Genomic DNA, 16,715 nt, shown 5'->3' on the forward strand with positions numbered 1-16,715 from the left:
GTTCCTGGGGAAACTCTTGGTTCTTTGAGGCTCATGTTGAATGAAGGTTTTGGTTGAACCTTGTTTTCCCGATGCTATTCCCGATACAGAGGGCACCGGAAGGCTCTTCTTCGAGTTTTACCACTTGCTGAATTATACACGCCCCAAGGAGGGAGACAACCGTCCGTTCTTCTGGATGTTCGAGAATGTTGTGGCTATGAAAGTGAATGACAAGAAAGACATCTCCCGATTCCTGGCAGTGAGTGACCGTTAGGGAAACCAGCTAACACCGAAGGCTGAGCAAATTATTATTTCTAGGCGGGTGTGGCTTGATCCCAAGACTAATAATGTTAACAGGCTCTTTTAACTCAGTGGTCCATCCTTGTCGGTCAGTCCCCTATCTTCTATTTGCACTGAGAATGTTTTTGATTTGAGGGCTATGGAGAAATTAGTAGGCTTGTGTTTTTCTATTTCTTGGTTTGCTTTCTTTCATTTTGTATGTGCACACTGGCACAATGTGGCTTCCAGAAATCATAGTCATCAAACAAAAGCACCTAAAGTTGCTAAGCCATCCTCCTGTGTTTGTTCTTTTTGAAGTAGGGTCTGTCATAGCTCTGGCTTTCCTTGATTGATCTTTTACTCTTCCCGTTTCTCTCTCTAGAGCGCTGGGGTTACAAGTGAGGTCCATTGCTGCTGGATTATAATTCAGCCTTAAACGATCAAGCTGTCTTTAACCTCCCGTTAGGTGTCCATATGTTGCCTGCACAGCCTTCTGCAACTAGAATTTTGGCAAGAGTCAAAGTGCAGGTCAGGTCTCACCTCTTTATCATGCATACGCAGATATCTGCTCTCTTCCAGCCTTCCTTTGGGTCAGATCTGGTGTCTTTTCTTTCCTCTTGTATAGCTAGGGAAGCCTTGTGAACAGGTCAGAGCTGTGCTGAGTGATACCTGTGTCTTGGGGTCTCCAGCTGCTCCCCTTTCTTCCTGCAGTGTAACCCAGTGATGATCGATGCCATCAAGGTTTCTGCTGCTCACAGGGCCCGGTACTTCTGGGGTAACCTGCCTGGAATGAACAGGTAAGAGCCCTGAGGGGGGCAGGTGACATAACAGAGTTATACATAAGTCTGACTGATAACACCACCCTTCTAGAGCAGTGGTTCTCCACCTGTGTGTTGTGACCCATTGGAAGGGTTTTCCTATCAGTGATTTCCATTATTCCATTATTTTTACATTATTCACAGTATTTACATCAGATAATTGACGTTATGTTTCATAATAGCACCAAAATTTTGAAGTACCAATGAAAATTTTTTTTTAAATTTATTTTATGTATTATTCGTACACTGTAGATGTCTTCAGACACACAAAGAGGGCATCAGATCTCATTACAGATGGTTGTGAGTCACTAGGTGGTTGCTTGGAATTGAACCCAGGACCTTTGGAAGAGTAGTCAGTGCTCTTGATCACTGAGCTATCTCTCCAGCCTTATCTAATATGCATGCTCATACAATGTCACCGTCTTCTGACACACCAGAATGGGGCATTGGATCCCATTAGAGTTTGGAGCTGGGAATTGAACTCATGACCTCTGGACAAGCAGTCAGTGCTTAGGCATCTCTTCAGTCTTGGAAAGAAATAATTTTATGTTTAAGGGTCACCACGGCATGTTGAGTTGAATTGTAACTGAAGGGTCACAGCTTAAGAAAGGTTGGGAACGACTGTTCTGGAAGTCCTGCCTTTAGGATGCATGCTCTGCACAGCTGGATGACTGGACAGGAGGCCTTGGTAGCCAGCCACTTTGTGCTGAGTGCAGGATTGATAGTTCTTTAGGTCCCCATGAGGACTACAATTCTATTTCAAATGGAAAATATCAAAGACACCATTCCTCTGTCTCCTGAGTTTATAAAGTAGGCCCTCAGTGAGGCCCCCGGAGACAGACTAGGCCCCTGAGCTCAGTTGTCTGTGGTAGTGTGGCAGCTGAGGAAGGGATTGCTCTGTGGTGAAGCTCGCTTGGTAGCTTTCATTTCTTAATCCCCACCTGGTGCTCCACGGCCATCTATAGCTCAAGCTCCCAATCATCTGATTCCCTCTTATCATTCTAAGAATGCATACCCGATGTAAGTGACACAGCAAACCATACCATGTTCCTTATGTAATTAGGAATCGATTATAGTTTTCCTTCTTTCTCTCTAAAGCATATATGTATGCTATGTCTCTAAAGCTGTAAAGAATTATATGACCCCTCATGTCCTTCCTTATGTCTATTTAAATTATTGTGTGTGTTATAGCACACTACTACAAGCTTAAGCTAGTATTCTCATATAAGATAGAATATACAATATTTGACATTTTGGGTCTGGAATACTTCAACTCAGGATTTTGTTTTTTAATTTTTAATGGCTGAATGAATCGCTCTGTATCAAATGACATTTTCATTATACGTTCATCGGTTGAAGGGCATCTAGGCAGTTTCCAGCTTCTGGCCATTGTGAGTAGAGCAACAGCTGAGTGACTGTGTGATCAGGTGTACTGTGTACGTCGAGTATTTAGAGTATAGAGTCTATCCAGACCCTGGGGTTTGTTGTCCAGGCTGGTGGAGCTGGATCTTAAGGCAGATCCGTTCCCAACCTCCTGAGCACACTGTACGTAGTGTCTGAGCCAGTTTGCACACCCACCTGCAATGAGTCAAGGTTACCTGTGGCCTACAACCTCACCTCCACAAGCGATTTGGCCATTAGACTTAAGATGTGCTCTCGTACAATTTGCACTTTAATTAAAGTCATTTATATTTCATGTTTTGAAAATTACATTTATTACTTCTCTTCCCATGTTTTAGTTCTTTATTGTACACACACACATCAGATGTATAAGTGGCAAATGTCTTTTCCTATTCTATAGACTGCCACTTTGACCCATGACAGAAGTAGATGGCCTCTCATGTATTAAGGTCTAACTGTCTTGTTCCAGGGACTCTGCCCTTTTGTCTTTTGAGGGACATATATGTGATATTCAAATAATCCACGCAGATAATACTTCATTAGCACAGGCTCTGGTTACCTTGGGTTTTCTCAGTCAGTGTTTCCCTCCCTTTATCAAGAATCAACAATGTCCAAGTCACCGGGAGGCTATGCCCGGGGGCTCTGCTTATAAACTGGCTAGTGGAGCCTCTCATCTATGTTTGATTTCAAGACTATGCCAGAGAAGAGGAACTGTAATGGTATTGATGATCTCTGACTTACCATGAGTTCTGGAACAGTTTCATTGATTTTGCGGTTGGCCAAGGGTGGTGACAGATAGGAGCGTGCTGCTATAGAGGAGTGATTTATTAGTTTATAGTACCATTAATCACTGGAAATTGCTGTACTCTTGATTACCGGAACATGTTTGTTCTTGGGATATCCTGTGCTAATTTGCCTAGCCATCATTGGTGGTTTTCCTGTTCAGTTGTTGACTCTTGATGACACTTGTGGAGTAGATAAGAGAAGCTAATGGGTAGTGGGAATGCTCGGCTGGGAAGGTGGCTTTGTTCTTGGGAACAAGGAGAGATCCCCATTCAACAGAACAGAGGCAATTTCCCGTGTGAGTATTCTGTGCTAAAGGGAGGACTCTGGACTATGGCTGGATTTATTGATTTGCCTAAACAAGCTTCAAGATCTGTGCTTTTAGGTCATGAGTGTCATGGAAGGACACTCCCAGATGCATATTTGTATGTTGGCGTTGGAAATTATAGGTTGTTAACTTATTAGGAAGTTGAATTGCTCAATAAATTCGGTCTTTCCAGCCCTTTTTGAACTCTGGCTCAAAGTCCTCTCCTAGCTGACTGTTTCATTCCGCTTCTCTTGGGTTCTAATTGAATTGCTCTGCTTGGTTTCATAATTCACAATAAGTTTGGCTCCTAATTCTCTACCTCATTCTGTCTTCACCCGTGTCTTGCTTATTCTCTACAACCTGTCCCTGTAAAGCTGTCTCGGTAAAACTGCCATCCACACACCACACACCACTCCTGCGTCTACCTCCTCTCTCCCTCAGTTGTTCTTACGTATCCTCTTGTCTTAGTATTTTATTGCTGAGAAGGGACCACACGATCAAGGCAACTCATAAAGGAGACAACATTTTAATGATTTACGGTTTCTGAGGTTCAGTCCATGATGGCAGGAATCCTGACAGTGTGTAGGCAGACATGGTCCTAGAGGCCATGGAGTCAGGAGAAGGCTCTGCCTCCCCACTGGACAGTGCTTAGGTATCCAGACCACAAAGCCCAGCACCATGGTGACACTTACTTCAACAAGGCCACACTTCCTATTAGTACCAACACTCAGACACATGAGTCTATGGGGGGCCAAACCTATTCAAAACACCACACATTTTTCCTCTGCTGTTCTTGTGAGAGTTGGCTGTAATGCGTCTCTGTCTCATTTTGTCAAACCTTTGATTCATCACTAGGCTACTCAGTTAGACATCACTTTCAAACATTGTCGCATCCTTTACAAAATAACTTTACCTTCAGTGTTTGGTATTAAAGGTGTGTATTAAGGTCATGTCTGTATTGTCAGATCACTCAGACCTAAGTCCTTGGATGTGATCCCTTGGTAAAGCAGACATTTTGCTTGATTAAAATTTTTCAACAGTTAACAAGTGAAGTGCATTATGTCTAGTAGGAAGAAAATAGTATGGAATCAGAGAAGAGACACTAATGAGGTGGGGGTGGAGTATTCTCTGTGACCAGAAGGATGACAGTCACAAGAGACTGTGAGTAAAAGAATGGTATGTGCTCCTGAATGGAGTAGGATAGCAGTTAGCTGGCCAACAAAAGAGTCTGCGTTGATACGTTGAGCATTTGAGGTATAGGGAGACCTATAAGACTGCACTAGCAGATCTCTGCTTATGGGATAGCCTGTCACCTTTATTTTTTTTTTCATTATACTTGCGTGTGTCTGTGTGAGCATGTGTACACTGACTTCCTGGATCTTTATTTTGGTCTTCACCATCCATTATAGAGTCTCTGCATTGCACTTGACAAAGTACCACAAACCTGCTGGAAGTTTGTGTGCATCTTAGAATCTTTGTAGACCTAAACCCTTTATTCTTGGTATCATGTAGGCTCATGAGGGCCCTAAAAGAAAGTGGAGTTTGTCATTTAGTGGCTGTCAGGGCTGGGAGTGACTCCTTAACTGCTTCTATTGTGATGTCTCAGGTATTTTGGGCCTGTAGTGGGCCTGCTATGCTACTGTTCTTTAACTTCTTGTACACATGTCAGCATGTTTCTGTTTGATGTTTGAATCTCCATTTGCAAGTCAGGTCGCCTGAGTTCAGGGAAGCAGTCACTGAATGGGTTTAATGGGAGGCTTGTATTCACTAGCCTTCTGAGCTCTCATCCAGAGTAGGGCATCTCAACGCCTGTGGTGATCTATACTAAGGTGCTATAGTGCCTGTAAGGTGCAGAGGAACACTTCCTGGTTTGCTTAAGGCCTTGTTCCTCCTTAGTTAGTGCATGTCTTTCAGTAGAAGCACACCGTACTATGTATAAGAACTGGGTTGCCCTGAGGTGCTTAGGCACAGTCTTCCACTCGCCCCGATGGGCTTCATCTGATGATTATGACATGGTTGTTGACAAAGTGCACATTCTGCAGCTGGAGGAATGGCGAGGTACTTCAGAGCACTTGCTGTTCTCTGTTCTCTCCCTAACATTTATTCTTTTCGCTTCTATTGAACATCTAGAACATATAAACAGGCTAGACACATATTTAAAAAGTTAATCTTACTTAAAAAGCCATATTCTCCCCTCTTCTGACTGGTGAGGTCCCTCCCTTGGACCTCCCAGGCAGACGCTGGAGAGTAACGGCTTTTGGCTGTCCCCAGGCCCGTGATAGCTTCAAAGAATGATAGACTCGAGCTGCAGGACTGCCTGGAGTTCAGTAGGACAGCAAAGGTAAGATGTGGAGTGGTCCATGACCCTGGGACCTTGGCTCTTTTCACGTGGTGCCTACTCACTCCCTCACAGACTCTGGTGCTGGGCCTCCTTCCCTACAGACCTGTTCTGTCTGTCTCTCCTTCCTGTGCAGAGTAAGCGATATTCTTGATAAGTGAGAACTAGATGTCGCTGGACTCTGCAGTGGTTAATGTTTGACGCACAGGGCTGTACTGTAGATGCTTTTTGGAGCAATGAACAGTGGAGGATGCTCCCACAAAAAGGCTATGTGCTGTGAAGTTTTCCACGTGTGTGGAGGCCTCCACATGTCTGTTCCTCCATCTCTTTGCATAAGCAAAGGAGTACTGCTCAAGCTCTGGTTGGCTGCATGGTTTCTGCTTTTCTTTTCTTTTTTTTCTTTCATTTATTTAAAAAGATTTATTTACTTATTTATTATATGTAAGTACCACTGTAGCTATCTTCAGACACTCCAGAAGAGGGCATCAGATCTCATTACAGATGGTTGTGAGCCACCATGTGGTTGCTGGGCTTTGAACTCAGGACCTTAGGAAGAGCGGTCAGTTTTCTTAACCACTAAGCCATCTCTCCAGCTCCAGGTTTTGTTCTTCCATGACTCTTCCATCAGAAACTGATATCTTGGCCCATGTGATCCTTCATGATCCCTTGGCTAAAATTTGTGTGTCTGGTCCTCCCTATTCATTAACTTACCATGTGTGGGACACATAAAGAATCCTTCCAGTCTGTCTCTCTGTCCTCTCCCTGTGTCCTCTCCAAACCCATGCCTTCTGTCCTCTGCCCCTCTGGATGCCTCTGAGCCTGAGCCCACTCGGAAGCCTTCTGTGCTCACCCTGCGATGTTGTTTTGTTCTCCAGTTAAAGAAAGTGCAGACAATAACCACCAAGTCGAACTCCATCAGACAGGGGAAAAACCAGCTTTTCCCTGTAGTCATGAATGGCAAGGACGACGTTCTGTGGTGCACTGAGCTCGAAAGGTGAGCTGCACTGAAGCTGTGGGAGCAGAGGCAGGAAGGGGAAGTGGGTGGGGCAGGACGGCAGAGGCCCGTCTGCACCGATTGCTGTCCTGTCCCAGAATCTGGTCTAAATGAGAAAAGCTAAGGAAACTGTTCCCAAAGTTCTGCTGTATCTGTGTCCTCGTCAGCCTCAGTTTCCCTGCTCTTTTGATTGTGCAGAAGAAGCAGTCGTTTCTCTTGCACAGTGCTGGGCTTTTTTGTTTGTTTGTTTTTTGTCTTAGTTTTTAGACAGGGTCTCCCTATGTAGTTCTGACTGTCCTTAAGCTTGCTATGTAGGACACGATGGCCTCCAGCTCACAGACAGAGCCTCCTGTGTTTACCAGATCTTTTATATTACCAGATCTTTTATATTACGTGTATCATGAAGATGTTAACACTCCGTATTCCCACTGCAGATTTGCTTCTTTCCATAGATGGTCTATGGACTGAGCAGGGAGGAATCCTAACTTTAGCCATAACTTCTGCAGCCTCCTGAATGCTGGGCTTTCAAGTGTGAGCCCCCACAGCCCATATTGACACCCTTTCTTATTTATTCTCCCATGCCTTTCACACCTTGAGATCCTGTTTCCCCTTTCTTGAGTGGACTTTGTTCTGTTGTGCAAACAACTCAGTAGGGAATCCTATCAACTGGTTTTGCTTTCCCAGATTGTCAGTAGGTCTTTGCCTAATAGTGGGATTTCCAACTTCCTTTACTGTGGGATCACCGACACATTACCTTGGGCTTGTAACAGTCTCAAGTCCCTCTTCTATAAGGTCCTTGAGCCTTCAGGCTATGTAAGAATAAGTTGGAAATTCATAGGAATATTGTCATGTCCATTCTGTAGACTGTCCTGGGATTTGGAATGTCAAATTAAAGTGTTTCTCAGATGCGATTGGTGCTGTGTAGGTGCCGGGAATAGTAAGGCCTGCATTTGAACTGTGGAAACTGTACAGGTGACTTTAGAGCTGTTGTGGTGTGTGTGTGTGTGTGTGTGTGAGAGAGAGAGACAGAGAGAGAGAGAGTGTGTGTGTGTGTGTGTGTGTGTGTGTGTGTGTGTGTGTCAGGGTTTTTTGTGCTCCTTGGGATAGTTCTGGGATTAATTTTCTCTGATATTTTAAGAGAAACAGAATTGTGTATATATGTGTTGTGTGTATATAGTGTATGTGTCTGTTTCTGAATGTGTCTGACTATGTGTGTATGTCTGAGTGTTTGTGTATGTACATATGTTCAGGTGGCTACAGAAAAACTGGTATCTGTGACCGCCCTCCCCACATGTATTTGTCACCTTTTTTTCTCATAGAAAATAAAATTGTTTGACTCTTCTTATGGTTTGAAGTCAAATATGTGTGTCTAGTGGCTTTCAGTCATGCAGTTCACACAGTGCATTTAACAGTACTTCTGGACATGTCTTCTGGCTGACTGGCAGTCATTTGATGTTTAATTCATACTGGATGTTTATGGGTCTTTGCATGGCCTGCAAGGACCAGGAGCATAGTCCCACTGAGGATTCGCAGTACCAATTCCCTGTTAGCCGTCAGTTCGCAGGAACCAGTCTTGAAGGTTCCTTTGAGCCCGGTAGTCCTGTCAGAAGGCATGGGAGAGTGTAGAGACAGTGGGGGGCCTGGCGGCTTTTCGAGGCCTGGACTTGCGGAATGTGCGCTGGGGACATAGGCGCTGGGGACATAGATGGACCCTTCTAACCTTGTGTCTTTTCACTCTGTGCTCTTTCAGAATCTTCGGATTTCCTGCCCACTACACAGACGTGTCCAACATGGGCCGCGGCGCCCGCCAGAAGCTGCTCGGAAGGTCCTGGAGTGTACCAGTCATCAGACACCTCTTTGCCCCCTTGAAGGACTACTTTGCATGTGAATAGTTCTGTCCAGGACTGGGGTGCTCTTGGTCAGAGCCAGTGCCCAGAGTCACCTCTCTCTGATCACCTCGCCTGTCCCCTCCCTTAGCTTCCCCTCCCCCATGTGGGGCCTCACATCACTGTACCTCAGCTTTCTCCTGCCCAGTGGGAGCAGAGCCTCCTGGCCCTTGCAGGGGAGTCCCAGGTGCTTCCTCCGTGTGCACAGCTCAGACCTGGCTGCTTAGAGTAGCCTGCCATGGTGCTCATGTTTTCTGATCCTGAAACCTTGAAACTTGAAGTAAGATGCCTTTCTTTCTCCCTCCTGAGTTTATCACTCAGAAGTGGTGGCTAAGATACCAAAACAACAGCCCTCTTAGTACTCAGGTTGATGCTGCAAAATCGCTTGAGATTTTAAGTCACCTGCGTTCCACATCTGCTAGAGGATGCTATTGTGAATGTGGGCTCAGATGAACAAGGTCAAGGGGCCAAACATTTGTTGGTTTGTTTTTTTTTTTATTCTTCCCTAGGAGTATTTGAAGATGATGTTTATGGCTTGTCTTCCTGGCACCTTCCCCTTGCTTTGGTACAAGGGCTAGAGTCCTATTTTGTAGCATTTCCCAATGTAATGATGTCAGCAGGGATGACATCATCACCTTTAGGGCTTTTCCCTGGGCAGGGGCCCTTGTAGCTAGTCCTCATGAAGACTGGAATAGAATGTTTTGTGCTCAGGAAGGGTGGGTGGAGTGGCCCAGGTTTGAGGGACACAAAGGGGGTTCCCTACTCCCTCTCGCTGAATGATGGGCCCTGGCCCCAACAGCTCAGGTCACCAGATAAGTATGGCCCCCTAATTCCTCATGAGAAACCCGGACCAGAAGCACATTGTTTTCCCTTGTCTAAGTGATGTATGGGGAAACTCCAAGGGAAAGCTTCTGGAGATTTTTAAAAGCTTTTTCACCCCACGATAGATATATTGTATGTTTAAGGGGTGTTCTTTTTTAGGGGCATCACTGGAGATGAGAAAGCTGCATTTCAGAAATGCCATTGTAATGGTTTTTAAACACCTTTTACTCTAATGACAGGTGCTATTTTATAGAATGCGGACAGCACTCTGGGGCTTTTATATACTTTTTATGACTTTCAGACTTCTATTTTGATGTTACCATTTTTTATAACTGGAGCAGTGTCACAGTTGTGGGGAGACTGCCTTATTTCAACAGTTTGTCTCCACTGCTTTTTAATTTTTAGGTGCAAAGAAGACAGATGCCCAGAGTTTACCTTTCTGGTTGATTAAAATTGTATTTCTCTATAGCGTGCTCTGTGTTTATTAATCTGCTAATGTGCACTAGTGAGGCCTTACTGCTATGTTTTCTTTACTCCCGTAGGGCTTTAATACAGAACCAGGTGTCTCAGGGTGAGTTCTAGACCAGCTCAGGCGCACGCCTTTAATCCCAGCACTTGGGAGGCAGAGGCAGGTAGATTTCTGAGTTCGAGGCCAGACTGGTCTACAAGTGAGTTCCAGGACAGCCAGGGCTACAAAGAGTCATGGGAATTGGATTTATTGGGCCTTGTTGGGGTCTGGGAATCACTGCACAAACCACTCAGAAACTGAACTCAGTTGAACAGGGCTGGTTTATTGAATCCCATGACTGATCAAGGAAGCAGTCAAGCTAAAATCCTGTAGAGTGCCTTGGCTAACATTCATGTCTTACCTTGCCAACCAGGATATGCATGTCTCTTTCAGTCGAGTAGGATGTCAGTTCCCAGGGAGATCTTGGAAACTTAAACATTATTTGACTCCTACTCAAAATGGAAGCTTTACTCCAAATGACTTCTTATATCTGTTCAGGTGTCTTAATTTTTTTTTTTCCTTTTTTCGAGACAGGGTTTCTCTGTGTAGCCCTGGCTGTCCTGGAACTCACTCTGTAGACCAGGCTGGCCTGGTCAGAAATCCACCTGCCTCTGCCTCCCAAGTGCTGGGATTACAGGCGTGCGCCACCACTGCCCGGCTTGCAGAGGTCTTTCTTATGTTGAGCTCCATTCCTGGGGGAGCTCATAAAGGCAAGAAATCATAAAGGTTCATACATAGGTGCAGGAGGGGCTGCTGGGTCCGGATCCAACCTTATTGTGAAAAAGCAATTTTTTATTTTTTGGTTTTTTGAGACAGGGGTTCTCTGTATAGCCCTGACTGTCCTGGAACTCACTCTGTAGATCCGGCTGGCCTCGAACTCAGAAATCCACCTGCCTCTGCCTCCCAAGTGCTGGGATTAAAGGTGTGTACCACCACTGCCCTGCTTACAAAGCAGTTTTAACTGACCTCTATTGTGATTGGTTTCTAAGGTCACCAAAGCACATAATACAATATGCAATCAACTTGGGCCTGAGAAATTTTTCTAGTAACAGCACATAAGAAAGTTTCCTTATAATATTAGTAACAGCACACAGTGGCTGTCTAGACAGGCAAGAGCTACTCAGGCCTTAATAGACCTGATGTAGTACATGGACAGAGGAGACGAACTAAGGTAGTCATATTTTAGTCAGGGATATAGAACCTGTATATTAGAGAATGTAAGACAATAGCAGTAACTAATAGAGGGATTGTCACTGTGCAGTCCTGGGTATATTCTAGACCAACTCAGGAATTATCCTTCCAACTTGGGGAAAGTTTTTTGTTTTTTTTTTTGTTTGTTTGTTTGTTTTTCCTTTTGAGACAGACTCACTGTGCAGCCCTGGCTCACCTGGATCTTGCTGTGTGTCATTCTCCTGCCTCTGCCTTCTCTGTGCTGGGACAGAGGCATGAGCCACTCTGCCCAGATAAGAATTTTTTTTAAATGAACCAGGGTCATGCACATCTTATAACTGTGGAAGCTGAAGCAGGAGGATTGCTGTGGGTTCAAAGCCAGCCTGACCATGGAAGATCCTGTCTCAATGAGCCAAATCAACAAAAATGTTTCTGCTATCACAGCGAGTTGTGCAAATGTGAAGGAGGCATTGTTCCCCTGTGCAGTCCATCCCTGAGCATCCAGGGCATGGACCATAATGCTAGGGTTCTTTCCCACGTCCTGCCTGTGGGTCCAGGCAGGTGTGTGGGATGCTGAAGGGCTCTGGGAAGGAATGCTGCCCACCTTTCAGATTCCAGCTCACTAGGCACTGCTAATGCCCGGAGGGAAGGCCCAGGGTAGTTAATCATTGTCAGCGCTGGGCAGCAGGTCCACTTGGACCTGTGTAGAAAGAGGGCACACACCTGCCTGGCTTCTGGCTGACCCAGATAGGTAGGGTCTGTCTGAGGGACTGAAGTCCAGTGTGTGAGAAAACCCACCACTGCCCCTGGATGAGAGAGAGGTCCTACATGTCCTTGCTTTAGGCCTCTGACTCCATCCACACCAGCCTTGACTCCATGCCTCTTCCTCAAGTGTGCCCTGAGGGAGTGAGCCCTCCAGTGAGCCCAGGTGGCTCTGACTTGGTCTGAGGGAAATGCTGATTGGAACACTTCCCAGCAGCTTTCCTGAATGTCTGCCTTCCTGGCCTCCGGAATGGGCAGAACAAACTAGCTGACTGGCTGATGGGACTTGGTCAGACTCTTCCCTTGCCTGTGGGGAGCAGAAGAGAGTTCTTGTGTTGAGAAAAAGTCTAAGCACTGTGGACCATGTCAGTCTAGAGATCTCATTTGCTGTTTGTGTAACAACAGATTCTTTAAAGGAAGTCAGGACTGGAACTCAAGCAGGCCAGGAAGCAGGAGCTGATGCAGAGGCCATGGAGGGATGTTTCTTACTGGCTTGCTATCTATTGCAATATCTGCAATAAATCAGGACACAGAAAGTCAGAATAAACCACAATGAGAAGTTATGTGAGAGGCATTTTTGAATTCCCACCAAGAGTTTGAAGTAAAAAGAATTGAATAAAAATTTAAAATTAGACTAGGAATCTGTTATCTGCAACCCTAGTCCCAAATTTGAAATAAACAAGGTTTGGATAGGGGGTTTTTAAGAGGATATCAACACACAATTTCACATACTTGGAAGAAGAATACAAGTTAGAACTTTGCTAAAGGTACCTGTACGTATGGATAGTCTTTATATAGTTAGGGAATTTGTCAATGACTTACAGTCTATAGTCCAACTCTCCAATAATGATCATCAGCAGCTGTGGATGGAAGTCCAAGGATCTAGCAGTTTCTTATTCCCACGAAGCAAGAAGCAAGCAGGCAAGGAAGAGTGAGAGCCTTCCTTCTTCCAATGTCCTTATATATCTCCAGCAGAGGGTGTGGCCCAGATTAAAGGTGTGTGCATCCATGCCTTTAATTCCAAATGATCTTGAACTCGGAGATCTCCTTGCTTAGCCACTATGCTTCAAGGTCTCCATGCCAAGATCCAGGTCAGAAACTTAAATCTCTGAGCCTCCAAATTAGGATCATAGGTGAGCCTTCCAATTCTAGACTGTAGTTCATTCCAGATATAGTCAAGTTGACAACCAGGAATAGCCACTACAAGCTCCATCACTGAAGGAAGTCAAACAGTGCGGGAACCTGGAGATAGGAGCTGATGTAGAGGCCATGGAGGGGTGCTGCTTACTGACTTGCTCTCCATGGTTTGCTTGGCCTGATTTCTTACAGATCCCAGAATTGGCCTTTGGAGAGATGACTTAGTGGTTAAGAGCACTGGCTGCTCTACCAGAGGACCTGTGTTCAATTCCCAGAACCCACAGGGCAGATCACAACTGTATATAATCCGGCTTCAAGTGACTTGACACCCTCACACAGACATACGGGCAGTAAAAGCATTATTTGCCATACTTTTAATCCCAGGGAGGCAGAGGCAGGCAAATCTCTGTGAGTTCCAGGACAGTCAAGGTTGTTACTCAGAGAAGTCCTGTCTGGAAAAGAACACCACCACCAAACAGAAAACAAAAGACAAACAAAAACAAAAAACAACCCCCCCCCCCAAAAAAAACCAAAAAAGCAAAAAAAAAAAACCCTGGACTACCAGCCCAGGAATGGCCCCACCCACAATGGGCTGGACCCTCCCCCACCAATCACTAATTAAGAAAATGCCCTCCCTATAGGCTTTGCTTGCAGGTGTGTTTTCTTCTTCTCAATTCCAGTGTCTCCCCCTCTGTCCCTTGATGTCTAACTGATCCCCCTCCCATTCCCAACCCCGGTCCACCCAAAGGAATCTATTCTATTTCCCCTTCCCAGGGCAATCCATGCCTTACTCCTAGAGCCTCCCTTGTTACTCCGCCTCTCTGGATTGTGGCCTGCGACATGACTATCCTTTACTTAACAGCTGCAGTTCACTTGTAAGTGAGTACATACCTCGTTTGCCTTTCTGGGTCACCTTGCTTAAGATGATTTGTTTTCCTTGTTCCATTCATGGCAAGATCTCCTTTTTTCAATTGAGGCTCCCTCCTTTCAGACGGCCCTATCTAGCCTGTGACAAAATTAGCTAGCGCAGCCAGGGATCTTGGTAAAGTTTAAAATCCTGGGGGAGCAGATTAGATTTAGGATGGTGCTCAAGGTTCTGAAATTTTTTCTTTTAAAAAAACAAAAAAATTTTATTTAGTCATTGTGTGTGTGTGTGTGTGTGTTCACTTGTGTGCACATGCCTGTGTGTCTTCAGACAATAATCTGAGCAACTCAGTTTTCTCCTTCCACCGTGTGGATTCAGGAAATCAAACTGAGGTTGTCAGGCTTGGCAAGAAGTATCTTTACTCTCAAGCCATCCTCCTGGCCACAGATTCTGAAGTTCTAAGAATCTCTAAGGTCTGGGGCTGTAGAGTTAAGAGTATTGACTGCTCTTCCAAAGGTCCTGAGTTCAACTCCCAGCAACCACATGGTAGCTCACAACCATCTGTAATGAGATCAGATGCCCTCTTCTGGTGTGTCTGAAGACAGTGACAGTGTACTCACATAAAATAAATAAATCTTAAAAAAAAAAAAAAAAAAAGATGGCCAGTCGGTGGTAGCACACGCCTGTAATCCCAGCACTCTGGGAGGCAGAGGCAGGCGGATTTCTGAGTTTGAGACCAGCCTGGTCTACAGAGTGAGTTCCAGGACAGCCAAGGGCTACACAGAGAAACCCCGTCTCGACAAAACCAAATCCAAAAAAAAAAAAAAAAAAAAAAAAAAAAGGATAAAGAAGAAGGAAAGAAACTCAGGGCCATTGGCAGGATAAGAGAGGACCCCTTGCCCAGGTTTCCCAGTGCCAATTCATGTGTGATAACCAAATACAGCAAATCCATCTGCGAGCACCACGCAAGCCTGTTCATACAGTACTACCCAGCGCCCTCTGGTGGACATAAAGCCTATAGCGCCCTCAGGCCCTACAGTGATGCTTCTAGAAGGTTCTCTGAGGATAACCCTTTTCAGGTGAGTGTCTGGATGGGACAGAAGCAAAGAGACTAGAGCCAGAGAGCAGCTACCTGGTGGCAAACTTTCCCTCATTAAAGTTCAGAGTGACCACCCTGGGCATTATGACATGAATGGGTGGCACTTTGGAACGTTCTACTCAGGTCTGTGCAGCCTACAGCCCACAGCGGACCCACCGGAAGCACTGGGCGAGACCCAACACAAAATTGTGAACTACTTAAAACGTTAAGAGTCTCGTTTTCAAGGATGATGATTAGTAACCTGATTAAGCATTTCTTGAGTATGATCTTGTAGAGCAGTGGTTCTTAACCTTCAGAATGCTACCTATGACCCTTTACTACAGTTCCTCATGTTGTGATGACCCCCAACCATAAAATGATTTTCATTGCAACTACATAACTGTAATTTTGCTACTGTTATGAATTGTAATGTAAGTATCTATGTTTTCAGATGGTCTTAGGCAACCCTCATGAAAAGGTCACACAAGGGGTCGCGACACATAGGTTGAGAAACCACTGTTGTGGAGCCTAATGATTTGACTCAGTTTACTGTTTGCAAACTCAACATTGTTTTTTTAGCCAGATGGTGGGGTGCATGCCTGTAATCCCAGAACTCTGGGAGGCAGAGGCAGGTGGATTTCTGAGTTTGAGGCCAGCCTGGTCTACAGAGTGAGTTCCAGGACAGCCAGGGCTATACAGAGAAACCCTGTCTTGAAAAAACCAAATCCAAAAAAAAAAAAAAAAAAAAAAACCAAAAAAATAAAAAAACAAAAACAAAAAACAACCCAAAAACATTGTTTTTTTAACCGCAGCATTTGGGAGGCTAACCTTGAGTATACTTGATTCTGGGGCCAATTTTTAAATGATTTTATTTTATTTATTGAGACAGGCTTTCACTATGTGGTCCAGGCTATCTTCATCTACAGAAAATGGTGCCTCCGCCTCTAAGCGACAAATGTGTACACCCATGGGTCGCTTATGTGTTGTTTTCACTTTGGTGGCTTACTATAAGTGCTAAGATTCAAATCTAGCACCTTGATATGAACATGTTGTGAGACTTGGATGTCTTTTTGTTTCTGTTTTTAAGATGAGACATCTTCTCCCTGTTAGCCCAGGTTGCCAACTTTCAGTCCTCCTGCCTCAGCACCCCGACTGCTACCATTTGCCCTTGAAGGCTCAGTTGCATTTGGTGTTGAATCCTTGATTGCTTACCTTTTCTATTTTTCCAAAATTTGACTTGTAGCCCCCACCCCCAATAAAGGTGCAGTTTCTTACATGTGTATGTGCACACATATGCCTTTTGGTACCCACAAAGTTGTGTGAGTCAGGGCCAAGTCACACAAACCTATCAACCATCAGTGAGGACCTGGTCTGCTGTCTTAGCTGGCTTACCAGAAGGACAGCAATGGGAAGACCAGATCCTGGAGGTAGGCTGAGGCCACAGCAGGTCACAGCTGTCACTCCTGTTAACTGCCACAACCCTTTGATACTGCTTCTCCTCCATCCACCCTTCCCTTCAGAATTTGAGATTCAACTCCATCTTATGAGGAAGGGAATGAGTGACAGGCCAAGTGACCAATGAGGCCCA

The 16,715-nt window shown here is 45.0% G+C and overlaps 1 protein-coding gene across 8 annotated transcripts in view; it reads left to right on the forward strand.

Annotated features, from left to right (window-relative positions):
- The window catches only part of LOC127686099 (DNA (cytosine-5)-methyltransferase 3B), a 37,547-nt gene extending 27,500 nt beyond the window's left edge, over window positions 1-10,047 (forward strand). For 4 of the 8 annotated variants that reach the window (XM_052183972.1, XM_052183973.1, XM_052183974.1 and 1 more), the window contains 5 exons: window positions 90-238; window positions 970-1,055; window positions 5,839-5,908; window positions 6,781-6,899; window positions 8,650-10,047. In XM_052183972.1, coding sequence (XP_052039932.1) covers window positions 90-238; window positions 970-1,055; window positions 5,839-5,908; window positions 6,781-6,899; window positions 8,650-8,791 — 566 coding nt within the window. In that variant the 3' untranslated portion in view covers window positions 8,792-10,047. Of the gene's footprint in view, window positions 1-89; window positions 239-969; window positions 1,056-5,838; window positions 5,909-6,780; window positions 6,900-8,649 lie in introns of those variants that run through there. The other 4 variants (XM_052183976.1, XM_052183978.1, XM_052183979.1 and 1 more) reach the window with 2 other exon arrangements.
- Window positions 10,048-16,715: the final 6,668 nt, after the last annotated feature.

This window comes from Apodemus sylvaticus, chromosome 5, assembly GCF_947179515.1.
Source record: "Apodemus sylvaticus chromosome 5, mApoSyl1.1, whole genome shotgun sequence".
Classification (NCBI taxonomy): Eukaryota; Metazoa; Chordata; class Mammalia; order Rodentia; family Muridae; genus Apodemus; species Apodemus sylvaticus.